Raw genomic sequence first — 15,863 nt, forward strand, 5'->3', positions numbered from 1 at the left:
CCTCCTAAAATGCAAATCTGACTATCATTTAGTAGTTCCCCACAGCTGTCAAGATAAAGTTTAAAATCTTAAGCTCAGCATCTTTGTTTCTCACGGTCTCTCTTCTCTCTGTCATTCCTAAATGGGGTCATGCTGCTTCGTGCTGCCCTGTCCATACTCAGACTGAGTCCTCCACTTGGCTGACATCTGCTAATCATAGCCACCTTCTTTGTCCATGTGACTCCTATAGTTTCAAACGCAGTTAAAGCATCTTCTCCTTTGGGAAATTTTCCCTGTTATCATAACACTTGAACAAAAAGATCCTTTATTTATTAATCAAATTGAGAATAAGAAGCACATCATATTTCACTTTATATCCCAAGTAAAGCACATGGCATGCTGTAACAAGTATCTATTGAATGAATCATTACGTGACTTAGGCATTGATGTCTCATTTTTAGCGGTAAATTGGAACATATACAGATGCACATAGATAGTAAAAAGGTCTAGAAACAATGTCCCAAGTAAAATGATTATAGAAACGAATCTGTTTACATTAAAAAAAAAACACTTTGAGAATGGGGAGGGCTGAATGGGACATGACAACAATCTTCAAATATGTGATGAAGAGTAGCTCAATAAAAAGACAAAATTTCTGATCATAGAGCTATGAGTTTCTCTGCCCTTCCATTATGGATGTTTTAGGAAGGACTTCTGCACAGGATGCAAAGATGACACAAATATCTTCAAACTCTTTGATTTGGGGCTTCTCAAGCTGAGTAATTTCACATCAGCTTTTCTGAAAAGTAAGTACCATGAGGAAATCACCAAGAGTAAGAAGTTTGAGTGCAAGTTATTCCTAACACTGAGGTTTCTATCATCATTTTATGTTTTCTGAACTGAAGGCAAAAGAAATCATTCAAAGAAGCACCAAATGAGAGCGCTAAAAAATGTGGCATCATTCTGGACAGCTGAGAAAATAGCTATAGCACAGAGGCAAAACAGACTAAGTACAAGGCATGGGATGGCTTCTTTTAAATAAACACTCAGGGACAACAAATGAAAGTAGGTAAATAAACAGGGTCACATAGCTTCAGGGCCACTCTTTTTCTTCAGTCTCCTCCAGCGCCTTGGAAGGGACCTTAACAATTTTACATTGTGTGTCTTTACAAGGGCACCGAAGAGTGTATAAGTTTTAGGTCTTACAAACGTTCTTTATTTTAAGCCTCTAAACGAGCTTACCAGGAAAACAAAACTTAGTATATGTGTAGTGTGTTCAAAATTATTTTGTAAGCATTGTATTTCAGACAGACCTACATACCCAGATTGTAATCAGCTAAATCAATATTATTTTTGGAAACAAAAGATATTTACAGGTGTACTTTAGGGCCAGATTCTTTCCTATGTCTAGACCCTTCTCTGGCATTATTGAATTTGGGTGTTCTGTCTTGATTTTAAGTACTTGATCTTTTTGTCTATTTGACTTATTTGAAAACCAGAACCTTGTTTTAGTCTAGACCAGTAGGAGGTAGAAAGAAAAGCTTTTCAAATTAAAATATTTAAATCTTAATTATCTAGTCACGTGGTAAAGGTGTAAATCATATGAGGTTAACCTGTTTTGCTTCAAGCCCAATGTCCTTCATAGAAGTGACTCACCTGTTCAGCATCAGTAACAGAGGGAATACGGAAGCCATCTAAGCAGAAGAGAAATTTGGGACAGCTAGGTAACTTTCTAACTCTCTGAGTAACATTTTTATAGAGTGGCATCTCTATAAAATGTGATTTTACAGAATATCACAAAGCTACTTTAAAAATGCAAGCAAAAATAATAGCCAGTCATTGATACATTTTCCATGTCTCCACTGAGGGATTTATTAGACTAATACTTTCTGACATCTGGTATGGAGCTGGTGAGCATCCTGTGAACAGAAGACCTTAAGTCTTTGAGACACACAAACCAAGATTCAATTTCCTTCTTTGCTGGTTACTGGTTTCGGCTGTGGGCAAATTACTTAACCTCTCTGAGCCTCAGTTTCCTCATCTTTAAAATGAAGATAATACTCATTTTACAAATCTCAATGGTCTGTCTTGCATTTTCAGTTTCTCCCTTTCTCCCAGTGCCTTCTTATCAATGACAAACAGCAACAATAACAAAACTCTCCACCCATACCTCATAAGAGCTACTGTACTAGTGAGCTCTTTCAACAGGAAACAGAAGAGACAACTGTACTTGTTAGCTCTCCCTCAGGAGCAACTTAAACCTTTACTTACTGCAAGTAAAGGTGTTATCCTTACATAGAAATGACCAATGACCAAGTTCAATGGTCTCCAAATTCAGTGTTCCTTTCTTAGTCCTCAGCCAACTCGGCCTTTTCTAGCTTTTAACTCTATGCTGTGATGATGAGCATTGCTTCAATAGAAAAATAATGTATCCTTCTGGGTTTCTTTTTGCCTCTCTTGCTGCTGTCCCCATTGGCTATCTCGTGGATTTAACTAGTAACTTTTGGCTAGATGACTTCCCAAATTCTAATTCTAATCCCAAGCTCTCTCTGAGCTTTATTCAAAATAATTACTATTCACCTCATGCTGGAGATTTTTCTGGCATTTCATCATCTCAGCTCTCTCCCCATCTCCATAGTCTTCTCATTTCTGCCAATGACATTGTCATTACCATATTCTCCCAGGCACCATGTTTGGACACTTAAGGTTCTTTTTATTCCTCCTCCCCTTCTGTTTTACTGGCTCCTGGGGCCAACAATTTACCTTTCCAATCCCACTGCACCTCTCTTAGTTTTACTCATGTGTACTCTTTCCCCAATTTCGCAAAAGGCTCCTAGCTGGCCTCCTTGCCTCTAAGCTCTAGTTTATTCCTTATATAGATGTCACACTTAATTTGCCTAAAAGCCAATGCTAGTTATATCTTTGTTCAAAGATTACTATGGCTCCTCAGTATCCTTTTAGGCAGTGATAGTACCTATCATCCTATCTTTGCTATTTATTACACTGTGCTTCCATTAAGTAAAATATTGACATTTTCTCTTACCTGCCTTATGTTTTTCCAGTGCTAGGCTTCTGCTCACATTGTTCCTTCTATGTTCTTTGTCATCTCTTGATACCATATATGCACTACTGTGTATATTCCTAGGAAACCTCAGATATAATTTCTGTTATCCTTGCGTCATATCCTCAACCAGATGTAACCAGCTTCCTCCTCCTCTTCATTCCCTAAAAAACTTAGGTGACTCTCCTCTTAGGCCATATATGACTTTCCACCTAGAACTATATTTATGTATGCACAGTTTTATCCTCTCTGCCAGATTGTAGAGCTCATTTAATTATGTGTTCATACAGCAAATATTTTTTGAATGCCTATTAAGTACAACTAGTATGCTGGATTGTGAAGGGAAAGAAATGAACAAAACATGGTTCCTCCCCTCAAGGGACTCATGGTGTAATTAAGGAGACAGTAAAGAAAGCAAATGATTAATATTTATTTTACAAATAGTGTGTCAGAGGTATATACAGAATACTTGGGGGAGCACAAAGGAGGTGCACCAACTCAGTTTCGGAGAAGAAGGTGAAGAGCAGAAAACTTCCATGACACTTGAACCAAATCTTAAATACTGAATTCATTGTGGATGGGGGGTGGTGGATTTGAAGGGGGATGCATTCTAGATATGGCCTATTTAAAGACTACCTGTTATAGGCCGTGACCAAGGCATACAACCAATTCATATTTATTTCCTGTACTGTAATGTTACAACACCTGTGTTAGACAGGGACTGTTCCAGGATAAAGTGTTCACCATTCTGATTTGTAATGAAACAAAGGCAATGTATTGAGTGGTCAAAAAAATCACACGGTATCTAGCTATTAAATTTTGAAATTATGACCATTTTAACTTTTTTTTGGTTAAATGTTCTTTCTTTAATGAAACAGTGGTGATAATACACAGTTGTGTCTTAATGTAATGTTTTATTTGGAAAACGATAACATTGGTAATTTAAAATTAGCAACTCCAATTAAACCATTTTTTTAAAAAACTGGTCCATGATATTCAAGAATCAAGCTCTCAGGGTAGCCGGACGGCTCAGTTGGTTAGAGCGAGAGCGCTCAACAACAAGGTTGCTGGTTCAATCCCCACATGGGGTGGTGGGCTGCGCCCCGTGCAACTAAAGATTGAAAATGGCAACTGAACTTGGTGCTGAGCTCTGCGCTCCACAACTAGATTGAAGGACAACTTGGAGCTTATGGGCCCTGGAGAAACACACTGTTCCCCAATATTCCCCAATTAAAAAAAAATCAAACTCTCAAAAGTATTAGTGGATTAGAATTACCTGGAGAGCTTTAACAAAACTGAATGCCTTTATGTCAGCTTAGCCTTAGTGATTCAGAATTTCTGAGGTAGGGGCTTAGGAATTTGCCTTTTCGTAAAACTTCTTAGTTGATTTAAAGCATCTTGATTTGGGAGCAACTACCCTAGCCTGGTTTACCTCACTTGAATAGGTGTCGGATAACTAAGTGTCAAATGAATGAGTGCGTGCTATTCATACAAGTATACATTTAGGGACATAAAGTTTACTTTTTCCCCCCAACAATGAAATGCACACATCTTAAGTGCACATGGAAGAGAACTCTTAGGAGAAAGTCTGATTCTTAAGAAGATAGAAGAAAATAGGAGGTTATTTTAGGACCTTTTACTTTTATGCCCAAAAGATGATATAATGAAAGCACAGTACTCTTCATATGACTTGGTAAGTGATATGAGCATATTTAAGATGAAAAATTATTGTTTGAGAACTGCAAGACTAGGTATGGGCCTGTCAGTGACATGTAATAAAAATGGGGTAACATTTTAAAGTCAAGAACATTGATGAACAGGGCAATAAACTCTTATTAATGATCCTTCCGTGACCAGAAAATGCAAATAAACTTCTTTCAGGACCTAACTAATTTTAAATTGCACACTCCCTAAATCATTTTTCTATATTTCCTTGTCACATCCCATGATATTAGAACTCAGTCTTGAACAGACAGCCCCAGAAGCATGAATAGTGAAGCCACTGCCCTGAACTCAGGTAATTTCACTTGTTTTATTTTCGTGGCATTTAGATTTATAGGAATTTAGAGATCCCTGAGTTTCAGTCCCTGATTTTGTGGGCAGGGAAACAGGCCCCAGAGGTACTATAAGATTTACCCAAGGCTCCACAACAGAACTGGGACTTGCGCAGTCACTTGATATTGTTTCCACACATAACTTTCAGAGAAATTTGCATTCGGTAACATGTTGCTTCACTCTCCTTTCACCCCTTAAAGTTTCTTAATGATTTTCACTATTGTACATTCAGTCTTCGTGGAATTACACAAATTGGTGAAGTGAGACAGGTTTTTAATATCCACACTTGACAGAGAAGGAAAGAGAGCCCAAATGATGAAGGGCTTGCCCATAGTTACACAGCTGTACTAATCAGCTGCAGCTACCATAAGGGATGGGTGGTTTAAACAACAGGAATTTATTTCCCACAGTTGTGGAAGCTGGGAAATCCAAGATCATGGTGCTGGATTTGGTTCTTTGAGACAGTTCTCTTCTTGGCCTCCTTCTCACTATCTCTTCATATGAGGGTGAGAAGGTTGAGGGGAGGGTGAAAAGAAGAAGCAAGCTCTCTGGTCTCTTCTTATAAGGACACTAATCCCATCAAAGGGCCCCACCCTCAGGGCCTTATCTAATTCTAATTACCTCCCAAAGGCCCCATCTCCAAATACAATCACCGCAGGGGTTAGGGCTTCAATGTATATAAACTTTGGGTGGCACATAATTCAGTCCACAGCAACATTTCCAGAACTAGGACTGGAACCCAGCATAATTGGTTTCAGTGACACTGCACTATGACATACTGAAGTCTTGTCAGTGGCATAAGAGAGGTATGGAAATAACTAGGGGAGCAAGTGCTACAATGGGAAACAGCAGTCTGGGGATTCAGAAGAGAATGACATTACGTCCAATGGAGCGTTGGAAGAATGCAAATGCTTTCAACAGGTAGATAGATGGTGAAGAGCGGATATTGCAGGCCTAGGAAAGGCTCCTTGATGGAAAGGTGTGGGTGTCTTTAGGGAATGGGGCAGACTCTGTTAATCCACCGGGAACTGTGCATGTCACGCAGTAAGGCTGGAAAATCCAGCGTTCTTCTCATTGCTCCACTCTGTTTAATTTGTGGACACCATCTCTTCCTTTTTACTGTTTCCTGAGGTAGAGACCCTGTTCTCTACTTATTTGGTTGAACCTAAAGGGACTAGCAAGGACTCTACAGAGGGTGGGATATAAATCACAGGGCTATTGAAAGAAAACAAAGCCGTGGTGAAGCCGTGCCAGTTGTGAAATGGAGCAGAAGAACATTTTTCCAGTTGAAGTGGAAATGCAGTAGAGCAAGAAAATACAGAGAAGCAGGTCTCTTGCCAGTGATCTTAAACCTGAAGATGAAAGAAAAGCGATCTTTTCCTATACACAGGAAAGGGACCTGGGCTTTAAGGTCAAACGTGTTCCTTGCACCACTGGTCTCCAGTGGGAGGCAGCTAACTCTGGCTCAAGTGGCCGCTGGGAAGGAAGGGTAAGGATAGGGCCTAAGGAACAGAGGTCAAAAGCCTGGAAAACACCGCCTGGTACAGCCGCGAGGAAAGGGCGAAGCCGGCTCCCGATTAGCCGCGCGCTGGAAAGGGGCGCGCCCTGCGCAGGGGTCGGGAGAGGAGGAAACTGCCTCATTTACCCTTGCCCTGCTTCGGGGGAGGGCCTTCGGTAAACCTGCCAGGACTGGGAAAAACTCATCCTGTTTTTTTAATCCTGCTTTTAATAAAACCATTTTTCAGAACCAAAAAGAGGGAGGTACCCAAAAATCTGAAAAATACCCCGCAGGTTGGGGGGTAGCGAGGCATGCCCGTATCAGAAGGCTGCAGGCACACTGACTAACGCAGCGCAGACCGATAACCACGCGGGTGCCGAAGGGTGGAGAAAGCCCCCATTAGGGCCCAGGCGGACCGCGAGCCCAACCCGCTCACACCCCTGAGCTTCGCGGCCGAGTCGGGCGGGGGCGGGGCCATCAGCGACCTGGGGGCGGGGCCTGGCGGGGGCGCGCGGCTGGGGCGGGTGGGAGGGGGCAGCCTATCTGGTGCCTGATTGGGTCTGAGCTGAACAAGGGGCAGTGTCTTGGTGCAGTTCTTCGAGACGATATTGGGCGGTGGAGAAGGAAGGCGTGGTTTTGTGAAGTCAGTTCCGGTTGGTGTAAAACCCCCGGGGCGGCGGCGAAAGGGCTTCAGATGCTTCTGGGTCGCGGTGGGGAAGCTCTTTAGTACCAGTGTGTGAGCGTGAGAGCGGAGCGTCAGAGCTACCCGGCGAGGGATGGCGGTGACCGGGACCGCGGCCACGGGCAGGTTCCTGGTCCTGCTGCTGCTCGGGCTCACGGTACCCGCCGCGGCACTAGCCGGCTACATCGAGGTGGGGAGCGGGCGAGCGCCCGAGCGTAGTCTCCTTCGCCCGCCGTGGGAGCGCGGCCTGCGGGAGGCGGTAGAATCGCGGGGTCCAGGACTGGCCGGGCCGGGGGTGGGCACGTGGGAGAGGTGGTGGTCCGGCGCTGCGGCGGGTCTGGCGCTCCTTCCCCCGCCCCTGCTTGGCGCAGTGCTTAGCGCTGGAGGTCGGGCTGCCTCCGCCGCCGCAGAGGCCAAATGAAAGGCATCCGGGCTGCGGGGGGCGGTGGACCGCCCCGGCGGTCCCTGCCCAATGCCTCCCGTGGCGCCACAATCTTCTTGGGGGGGACCCCGCGCGACCCAGAAGCCCACCGCGCCCTCCCCCGGGACTGTGCGAACCTTGGTCTGCAGTCCTGGACCTCGGGGGCGGCCCGGGGCCGAGGGGGCAGCGCGCTCCCCCCGGACGGTGGAGGTCTTTCTCCCGGGAAGCGGCAGATGCAGCCTTTGTTGGCGAGGTGGGTTCCGCTGTAGGATGCAGCTTCCCGGGTTGGCCCGTGGAAGTGCGGCGGTGTGGAGCGAGTGCGCTTGGGCTGCACGGTGAGAACGCTCCTGCACCGGCCGCGGGTGTGTCTGCTTCCTGCGCGCCCGTCTCCCTCTCCAGGAGGTCCACTGCGCCGGCACCAGGCCTTGGAGAGGAATTGTAACGTATAGCTGTTTGCCTGAGTCTAATACACAAGGGAAACCCCTCTCTGATGCCCTTGTTGCTCCCTTTTAGAGTGACTTTCCGCGAGTAAGGAAGGTAAAAACTCCTTTGTGTAATCCTACTTTTTTGGTGCAAGAATTTAAGTAATTCTGCATCTGATAACCCTGTCAACATCTTTGTGCTGCGAGGTGGGTAAGTGGCCTGGATTCATGGACGATTCTCTGGAGTTGAGGCCGCGGGAACAGGCGGGTCGCTGAGGTCCGTGTGGGTTCTGCGGCGTATCTGGACGCCGCCGCTTCACAGAAACCTTTTTGTTTCTGGGGAGACCGGGATCTTTGTTTTTACCTGCTTTCTCCAGATAGCACTTGAACTGTTGGACTGGAATGTGGGTTTCTGGTGGTGTCGTTGATTTCTTTTCCCTCTCCACTATTTTTAAAATTACAATTGATTTTGCGTATTGAGTTAATTTCAGAGAGAAGTGAGACTGGATTTGATTACGTACTCATTGACAGAACTTTTTAATAAAACCCCCCAAGTTAGAATGTGTTCTGCTACAGAATGTTTAAGTATTTCCACAGGTAAAATTAATAAAAAACAAACCTTTTCCAATGAAATGGCCTAAAACGTTTGTATTCATTCTGCTTCAAGTTTTATGAGTCTTTAGGGGAAAAAAGGAAGTTAAATTTCAAATAGAAATTGTTAATATTTACATACAAATGCTTTTTTGATTATGATTAATTTAGGTTCCACACAATGGTTAGATTCATATCTGTGATTCCCAATATGTCCCTTGAAATCAAGCTAGAACACTGGGATGGGAGGGGAAGGGAAAAAAGGATTTTATGTGGAATATAGACCTTAAGGTTTGGCGCAGGGTGTCGAAAACCATTTTTCACACTCTTTAACCTCACTTTCCCAGGGGTCGGAGTAACTTCAGGCACTAGTGAATTCACAATAAAGGATTAATCATTTATAAAGAACGTCATCCGTTCAAGTTGAAGCAGAATGTTAACACTTGTATACCTGTAAGGAAAGAAGGGCTAACTATTAGCATTGGTTGTTGTGGATTAAATGTGATGTTACCCACAACATTGTTAAGTGGGCAATTCTGGCTAGGCAGAAAGTAGGAATTAGACATTTCCCTAAAATGGTTTTTAAATGCTATTTTATAGTTAACTTCTATTTTTTGGAACTATGCTTTTGCCCACACTAAATTATCTTTCAAATATTTTTTCCTTTGTCAAGCAGGCAAAATTATATTTGCATGTATATATTTTTTCTTTATTTGTTGTTGTCAGGCAAAGGACTGCCTAAGCCTTAATTTAGATGAGAATGGCCTAAATTGGGATGTCTTTGGAAAGGTCCTCATTGAGATTAGCCAAAGGGATTCTAGCCAAAACCCTGATCAAGTTGCTTGGCACAGAATTATTGATTGGCGAATCTTTAGTGTTGCTTGGTGTTGACTGAATTAATCTCTTACACCTGTTTAAAAAGAAAAACCACCTCTGTACTCAGGGTCACTTCCTCTTTTAAATCCGGGACAAGTCCTGTAGTGTGCATGCTCCCATTTGGGATTCTCAAACGGTGTTTGTGCTGAAACTCTGCACTCTGTACAGTGGACATTGAAGCTTCTGAGAGCCAGAACTTGAGTTCTTTCTCCCACATTTAAAAATAAATGGGCCATTTAATAGCCCATTTCAGGAAACTCAAAGTATGACACCTGCAGCAGAGGATAAAGAAGGCTTTGTGTTCGTATTTTTGAGTGTTGGTATAGGGAATGTCTGGTTCTGATAGGCGTATCAGTCATTATTTTATCATAACTGTTAAAAGTCTCTTGATAAACATAGTAAACTAAGTTTTATAAATCAGGTCTTCCTTTAATAGAGGGATTTGTTTCATCACCTAAGGCTGTGCTACCCGGTAATGTAGCCACATGTGGCTACTGAGCTTGCAGTGTGGATATTATGACTGGGGAATAAATTTTTCATTGCATATTAATTTACATTTAAAAACATTCAAATTGGTGATTGGAAAACTTCTATGTTTGAAACAACTTAGTTATGTGAACCCACTTTTTAAACTACATTTTATGAAATCTAAATGCAGATCAAGTATTTCCTATGAATAGTTAGCGTCTGCATGGAGATGTACTGTAAATGTAAAATGCACACCAGAGTTCGAAGACTTAGTATGAAAAAAATGTAAATTATCTCAATTTTTACATTGATTACATTGAAATAATATTTTAGACATTGGCAAAATGAAATATATTAAAATTAGCTTTACTTGTTTTAATTTTTTAATGTGGCTACTAGGAAATACTACATATATGACTCATACTATATTTCTACAGGACAGTGCTAATTTAATGTTTTGCTTACAGTTGGTTCTGCATGAGTATTTTTATTAGTAGGTTTCCCCCAGTAAAGTCTTGCTTGAAGTTGGTCCAGCATGATCTTAAGAGTTTTATTAGGACAATCTTAAATGTTATTTTTTTGTCTTGTTACTTTTTTCAATTAAAAATTTTAGTTAGAAAAAATTTCAAGCTTACAAAAAATTGCAAATATTGTACAAACAACTCATACCCTTTACCCAGATTCACCAGTTAACATTTCCCCCTATTTAGCATTTGCTTTATTATTTGTTCTATTATTATGCATTTTTTGCTGAGCTATTTGAAAGTAAGTTGCATACATCATGCCCCTTTACCCCTGAAAATTTCGGTGTGTGTGAGTATTTCCCAAGAATGGTGTGTACCAGTATTTCTTACGAGCCAAGGACATTGTCTTACATAACCTTAGTACAGTTATCAACCTAAGAAAATTTGATGGTGATAGAATGATCAGATCAAATACTGTCTATATTCTAGTTTGTCTGCTGACCTGATGATATCTTTTATAGCATTTGAAAACATAGTTATTTTTAAAGCTGAAGAGCTTAGAATTCTTGGCAGTAATACGTGAAGGGTTATTATTTCCAAATATAAAAATCAGATTTTTAAACTTATATGATATTGTTTGACTTTGGAAAATCCGAACTTGAAAATCTTTCAAGATTCTTTATGTTATTTACCCTTACTGAATTCTTGGGCTTTTACATTTTTTTTTTTTAAAGATGTTATCGGGGAAGGGGAACAGGACTTATTAGAGGACTTTATTGGGGAACAGTGTGTACTTCCAGGACTTTTTCCAGGTCAAGTTGTTGTCCTTTCAATTTTGGTTGTGGAGGGCGCAGCTCAGCTCCAAGTCCAGGTCCAGGTGCCTTGTAGCGGCAGGGGGCACAGCCCATCATCCCTTGCGAGAGTTGAACCAGCAACCTTGTGGCTGAGAGCCCACTGGCCCATGTGGGAATCAAACCGGCAGCCTTTGGCATTAGGAGCACGGAACTCCAACACCTGAGCCACCAGGCCGCCCTGGGCTTTTACATTTTCTTTTTAAACAATAGAAAAAATACTATGTAGGTAGTACATGTTCATTGTAAAAATAAAAAATACATGTAAACACAAGGAATGAAAAGTAATCTGAAATCATATTATACAGGGAAACCTCATTGTAAACATTTTGGTGATGTATGTCCTAGAGCAATCAGTAATGCATTTTATAAAAGTGGCATATATTGCGTATTGAAGCTGGCACCTAACAATTATTTTGAATTGTCTTAAAATGAAAGACTGAAAGAAAATAAAGTTTTCTGTGTGATGAAACATAGGGATAAATATGGGGCGGCTGGTTAGCTTAGTTGGTTAGAGCACAGTGCTCTTGAAAACAAGGTGTCAGTTTGATCCCCACATGTGCCACTGAGCTGCACCCTCCACAACTAGACTTGGAGCTGATGGGTCCTGGAAACACACGCTTAAAATAAATAAAAGTTAAAAAAAAAAAGTAGAGTTAAATATTTGTACAGTAATTGTAGTTTCTGTGGAGGGGGCCATTTGAGAGAATTTGAAATTGCCCACAATCCAATTTTCATGAGTTTTTTTTTTAGTGAGATAAACTAGATTACTCTGATGCTTTAATTAAATTTATTGTAGTTGATTTATGGCCTGGGATGGAAGTTGAACCATGGAGGCGCATTTAAGTAAAAATGAGTTCCAGTCCTTTGTATCAAGTATAACAATAATTACTTTTGCTAAGAGAATTTTTCTTACATAAGTAGTATCATGAAGTCTTTTTAAATGAATTCTTTTTAAACATAACTGTAATCTTTTTAAAATATGAGTTTTTATTTGTTATTCATCCTACTGGTGTTAGACTGTAAACAGTATAGTGCTAAAAACAATGCGAAGTGCTTTTTACTCTACTAAATGTACTTGCATGTGATTTCTAGGCCCCACTCCCAGAGATTCTCATTGAGTACATATGGGATTCTCATTTTCTTTCTTTCTTTCTTTTTTTTTGGGGTGGGGGGGGATTCTCATTTTCAAATGCTCCCAGGTGATTCTTATGTTCAGGTGGAGAAAAACAAAACATAACTCCAGCAAACAAAAAAGTCCCAACAGAACTCATTTGGATACATTATCTTATATAAGTTCCCAAACAGTCTGGTGAGTAGGTATTCTTATTCCCACCTAAAAAGGGAGTCTTTAGAGGCCAAGGGTTTAAAGTCATGCATCAAGGCCCAGGGTATGAATCAGTATGTGCTATTCTGTATTTGTTGCTCCTTCTTTCCTCTGTCAGGGTGTTTCATAATGTTTCCCTTTTGATTGCAGATTTCTTTTTATGCACGGCTATCTATCTTCCTCACTACCAAGAAACCCTGACAGGAATATTTTCCTTAAAAGAAACTAATTTCATAGAAGCTATAACATAATATACCAAACTGCTTACAGTGGTTTGAAGGATATAATTACAGATGACTTTGTTTTTACGTTTTCTATGGACTTTTAAAAACTTTTAATGCCTTTTAATATAATATGTAAGTTCTTTTTTATATTTTAATAGTCAGCTTGTTTTATCTTTGTATTCTGACAAAAATTTTAAGAAAATGTGACCCCCTGTGGGGAGGCTTATAAAACTCAGGATATGGTAGACGATTGGATAAAGAAACTGGTACTTCATTTATACAATGGAGTATTACTCGGCCATAAAGAAGAATGAAATATACCCTTTGCAGTGACATGGCTGCACTTAGAGAATATTATGCTAAGTGAAATAAGTCAGACAGAGAAAGACAAATACTGATCTCATTTACATGTGGAATCTAAAGAACAATAAATGAATAAACAAAACAGAAATAAGTCTCAGAGATACAGGGAAAAGAAAAACTGAGGGTTGCTAGGTGGGAGGGGTTGGGACTGGGGGAGAAGGTAAAGGGATTAGAAAGTACAAATTAGTGGGGTGGCCGGTAGGCTCAGTTGGTTAGAGCTCGGGCTCTCAACAACAAGGTTGCCAGTTCAGTTTCCCAGTGGGATGGTGGTCCCACGCCCCCTGCAACTAAAGATTGAAAACTGCAAGGACTTGGAGCTGAACTGCGCCCTCCACAACTAGATTGAAGAACAACATGGAGCTGTTGGGCCCTGGAGAAACACACTGTTCCCCAATATTCCTCAAGAATAACATATCCTCAGGGTAGGAAAAGACTTCTCAAACAGGACACAAAAGAAAAAAAGTACAAATTAGTAATCACAATATAGCCAGGAAGATAACGAAATACAGTTTGGGGAACATAATCAGTAATGTTGTAAAGATTTTGTAGGGGGTCAGATGGTCTTGTTAGGGACACCACTTCAGGGATGATGTAGATGTCTGACCACTGCACTGTAGGCCTGAAGCTGAAGCTGAATGATACGGAATGTCAACCATAATTTTGTATATACATATATATATATATATATATATATATGGTCACAGGATGTGGAGTACAGCATAGGGAATAGAGTCAATGGAGTTGTAACAGCTGTATATGATATCGGAGGGGTAGTAGATTGGGGGAGGGAGTTATCACTTTGTGAGGGGTGTAAATGTCTATTACATTGTTTTGTACACCTGAAACAAACAAACGAAAATCAGGATATGGGATTATTTGGAAGAGAAGAGGCTGCTGGCACCAGATTTACAATCACTGTCTGGTAGACAAAACATTAGGAAAAGGTTGACTCAGTAACCAATATGACTGGGATAAGACTGTAGTCCAGAAAAAAGATAATCAGAGTTTGGAGTGGGGCACCTGTAGGAGCAGCTCAACACCCTCTTTGTACTGTGCCTTCCTCAGTCTGTTGCCTGGTGGTTGCAGCATGGTGTAGTTTTAGAGGACATGCTCTGATGTGGTAACTCCAGGGGAAGAAGAAAGTATCTTTTCTTGTATATCTCCTTTTAAGAGTAAAGAAACGTTTATCAAACCCGACCAGCACAAGACACCTCAAGTCTTATCAGACAGAATTGTATCAGATGCTTCTAGCCAAACAAGACATAGGCAGGGGAATGGTCCCTCCCTGATCAGCTTAGACTTTAGGTTGCGTTCTGTTGGAAAAGAGAGCTATGGACGTTCGGCAGATAATAACCCAATGTCTGGTACAAGGGCATTCTCCATTTGGGAGGTTATATAGCCAGACAAGCTGGAAAGAAAAAGAACTGATTTATTCTTACCAGAATTATCCGCGAGTTGAAAGTTGGCTGGTGAAAATGAGATGGGAGGAACCTCTCATATAGTGCATTTATTAGGATCGTGGTTCTTCATTTTGAGGAATATTGCCATCCAGAATAAAATGGCTGGAATGGTGAAGCATATGAAAAATTTGACATGAAACTGGATGAACTATAAAGTAAATATTTGGCCTAGAGAAGAAAACATGGAATTTGGTGGTGGTAAAGAACATAAATACTTTAGAATATTTTGTACTTTGTCTCTGGAAGGCTGAAGAGATGATTTGCTTAGGCTGAAGCGGAATTTTTACCTGGAAAATGAGCTGATAAAAGAGTATAGGACCTTTTATTTTACTTCCTTTAATTATGAATGTTTCCAACGTAGTATAGTAAACATATGAGAGATACTCATTTATCCACCACCCCATTTTGGTAAATTTTATCACATATTTGTCTTAGCCTTTTTTTTTTTTTTTTTGGAAGAACTGAAATATAAACATTATAATAGAAAGGCCTTCAAACTTTTCCCTATCTTATTAACCTTCCTTTCTAGAATAACTTTTTTTTTTTTTTAAGATTTTAAGATTTTATTGGGGAAGGGGAACAGAACTTTATTGGGGAACAGTGTGTATTTCTAGGGCTTTTCCAAGTCAAGTTGTTGTCCTTTCAATCTTAGTTGTGGAGTGCTCCGCTCCATGTCCAGTTGCTGTTGTTAGTTGTAGGGGGCACAGCCCACAATCCTTTGTGGGAGTCGAACCGGTAACCTTGTGGTTGAGAGCCCACTGGCCCAAGTAGGAATTGAACCGGCAGCCTTTGGAGTTAGGAGCATGCAGCTCCAACCGCCACGGGCTGGCCCACCAGAGGTAACTCTTAATTTCGAGTTGGGAATTTAGCATTTCCATTCATGTTTTCATGCTGAGAGAGACTCCTTTTATCTCTATAGATTCCAAAGAAACTTGCTCTGGCTCTTAAGAGTTCTAATCAATATTTATTTTATCAGGGCAATGTGTTCAATTGTTTTACAATTTATTATAATGATTTTAGAAGGTAAGTGTGCTTAAAATACTGGAACTGTAAGTAAGGATAGCCCCATATTTCTGAAGGTGCCAAACATACAAGGCACCATTGAAGCCCTCCCTACCCAA

The 15,863-nt window shown here is 41.0% G+C and overlaps 1 protein-coding gene across 4 annotated transcripts in view; it reads left to right on the forward strand.

Moving 5' to 3' along the window:
- The first annotated feature begins 7,239 nt into the window (after positions 1 to 7,239).
- The window catches only part of APLP2 (amyloid beta precursor like protein 2), a 77,054-nt gene continuing 68,430 nt past the window's right edge, over positions 7,240 to 15,863 (forward strand). For all 4 annotated transcript variants that reach the window (XM_081036876.1, XM_081036877.1, XM_081036878.1 and 1 more), the window contains exon 1: positions 7,240 to 7,465. In XM_081036876.1, the coding sequence (XP_080893002.1) occupies positions 7,370 to 7,465 (96 nt within the window). In that variant the 5' untranslated portion in view covers positions 7,240 to 7,369. The remainder of the gene's footprint in view (positions 7,466 to 15,863) is intronic.

The sequence above is a fragment of the Rhinolophus hipposideros genome, assembly GCF_964194185.1.
Source record: "Rhinolophus hipposideros genome assembly, chromosome: 24".
Lineage (NCBI taxonomy): Eukaryota > Metazoa > Chordata > Mammalia > Chiroptera > Rhinolophidae > Rhinolophus > Rhinolophus hipposideros.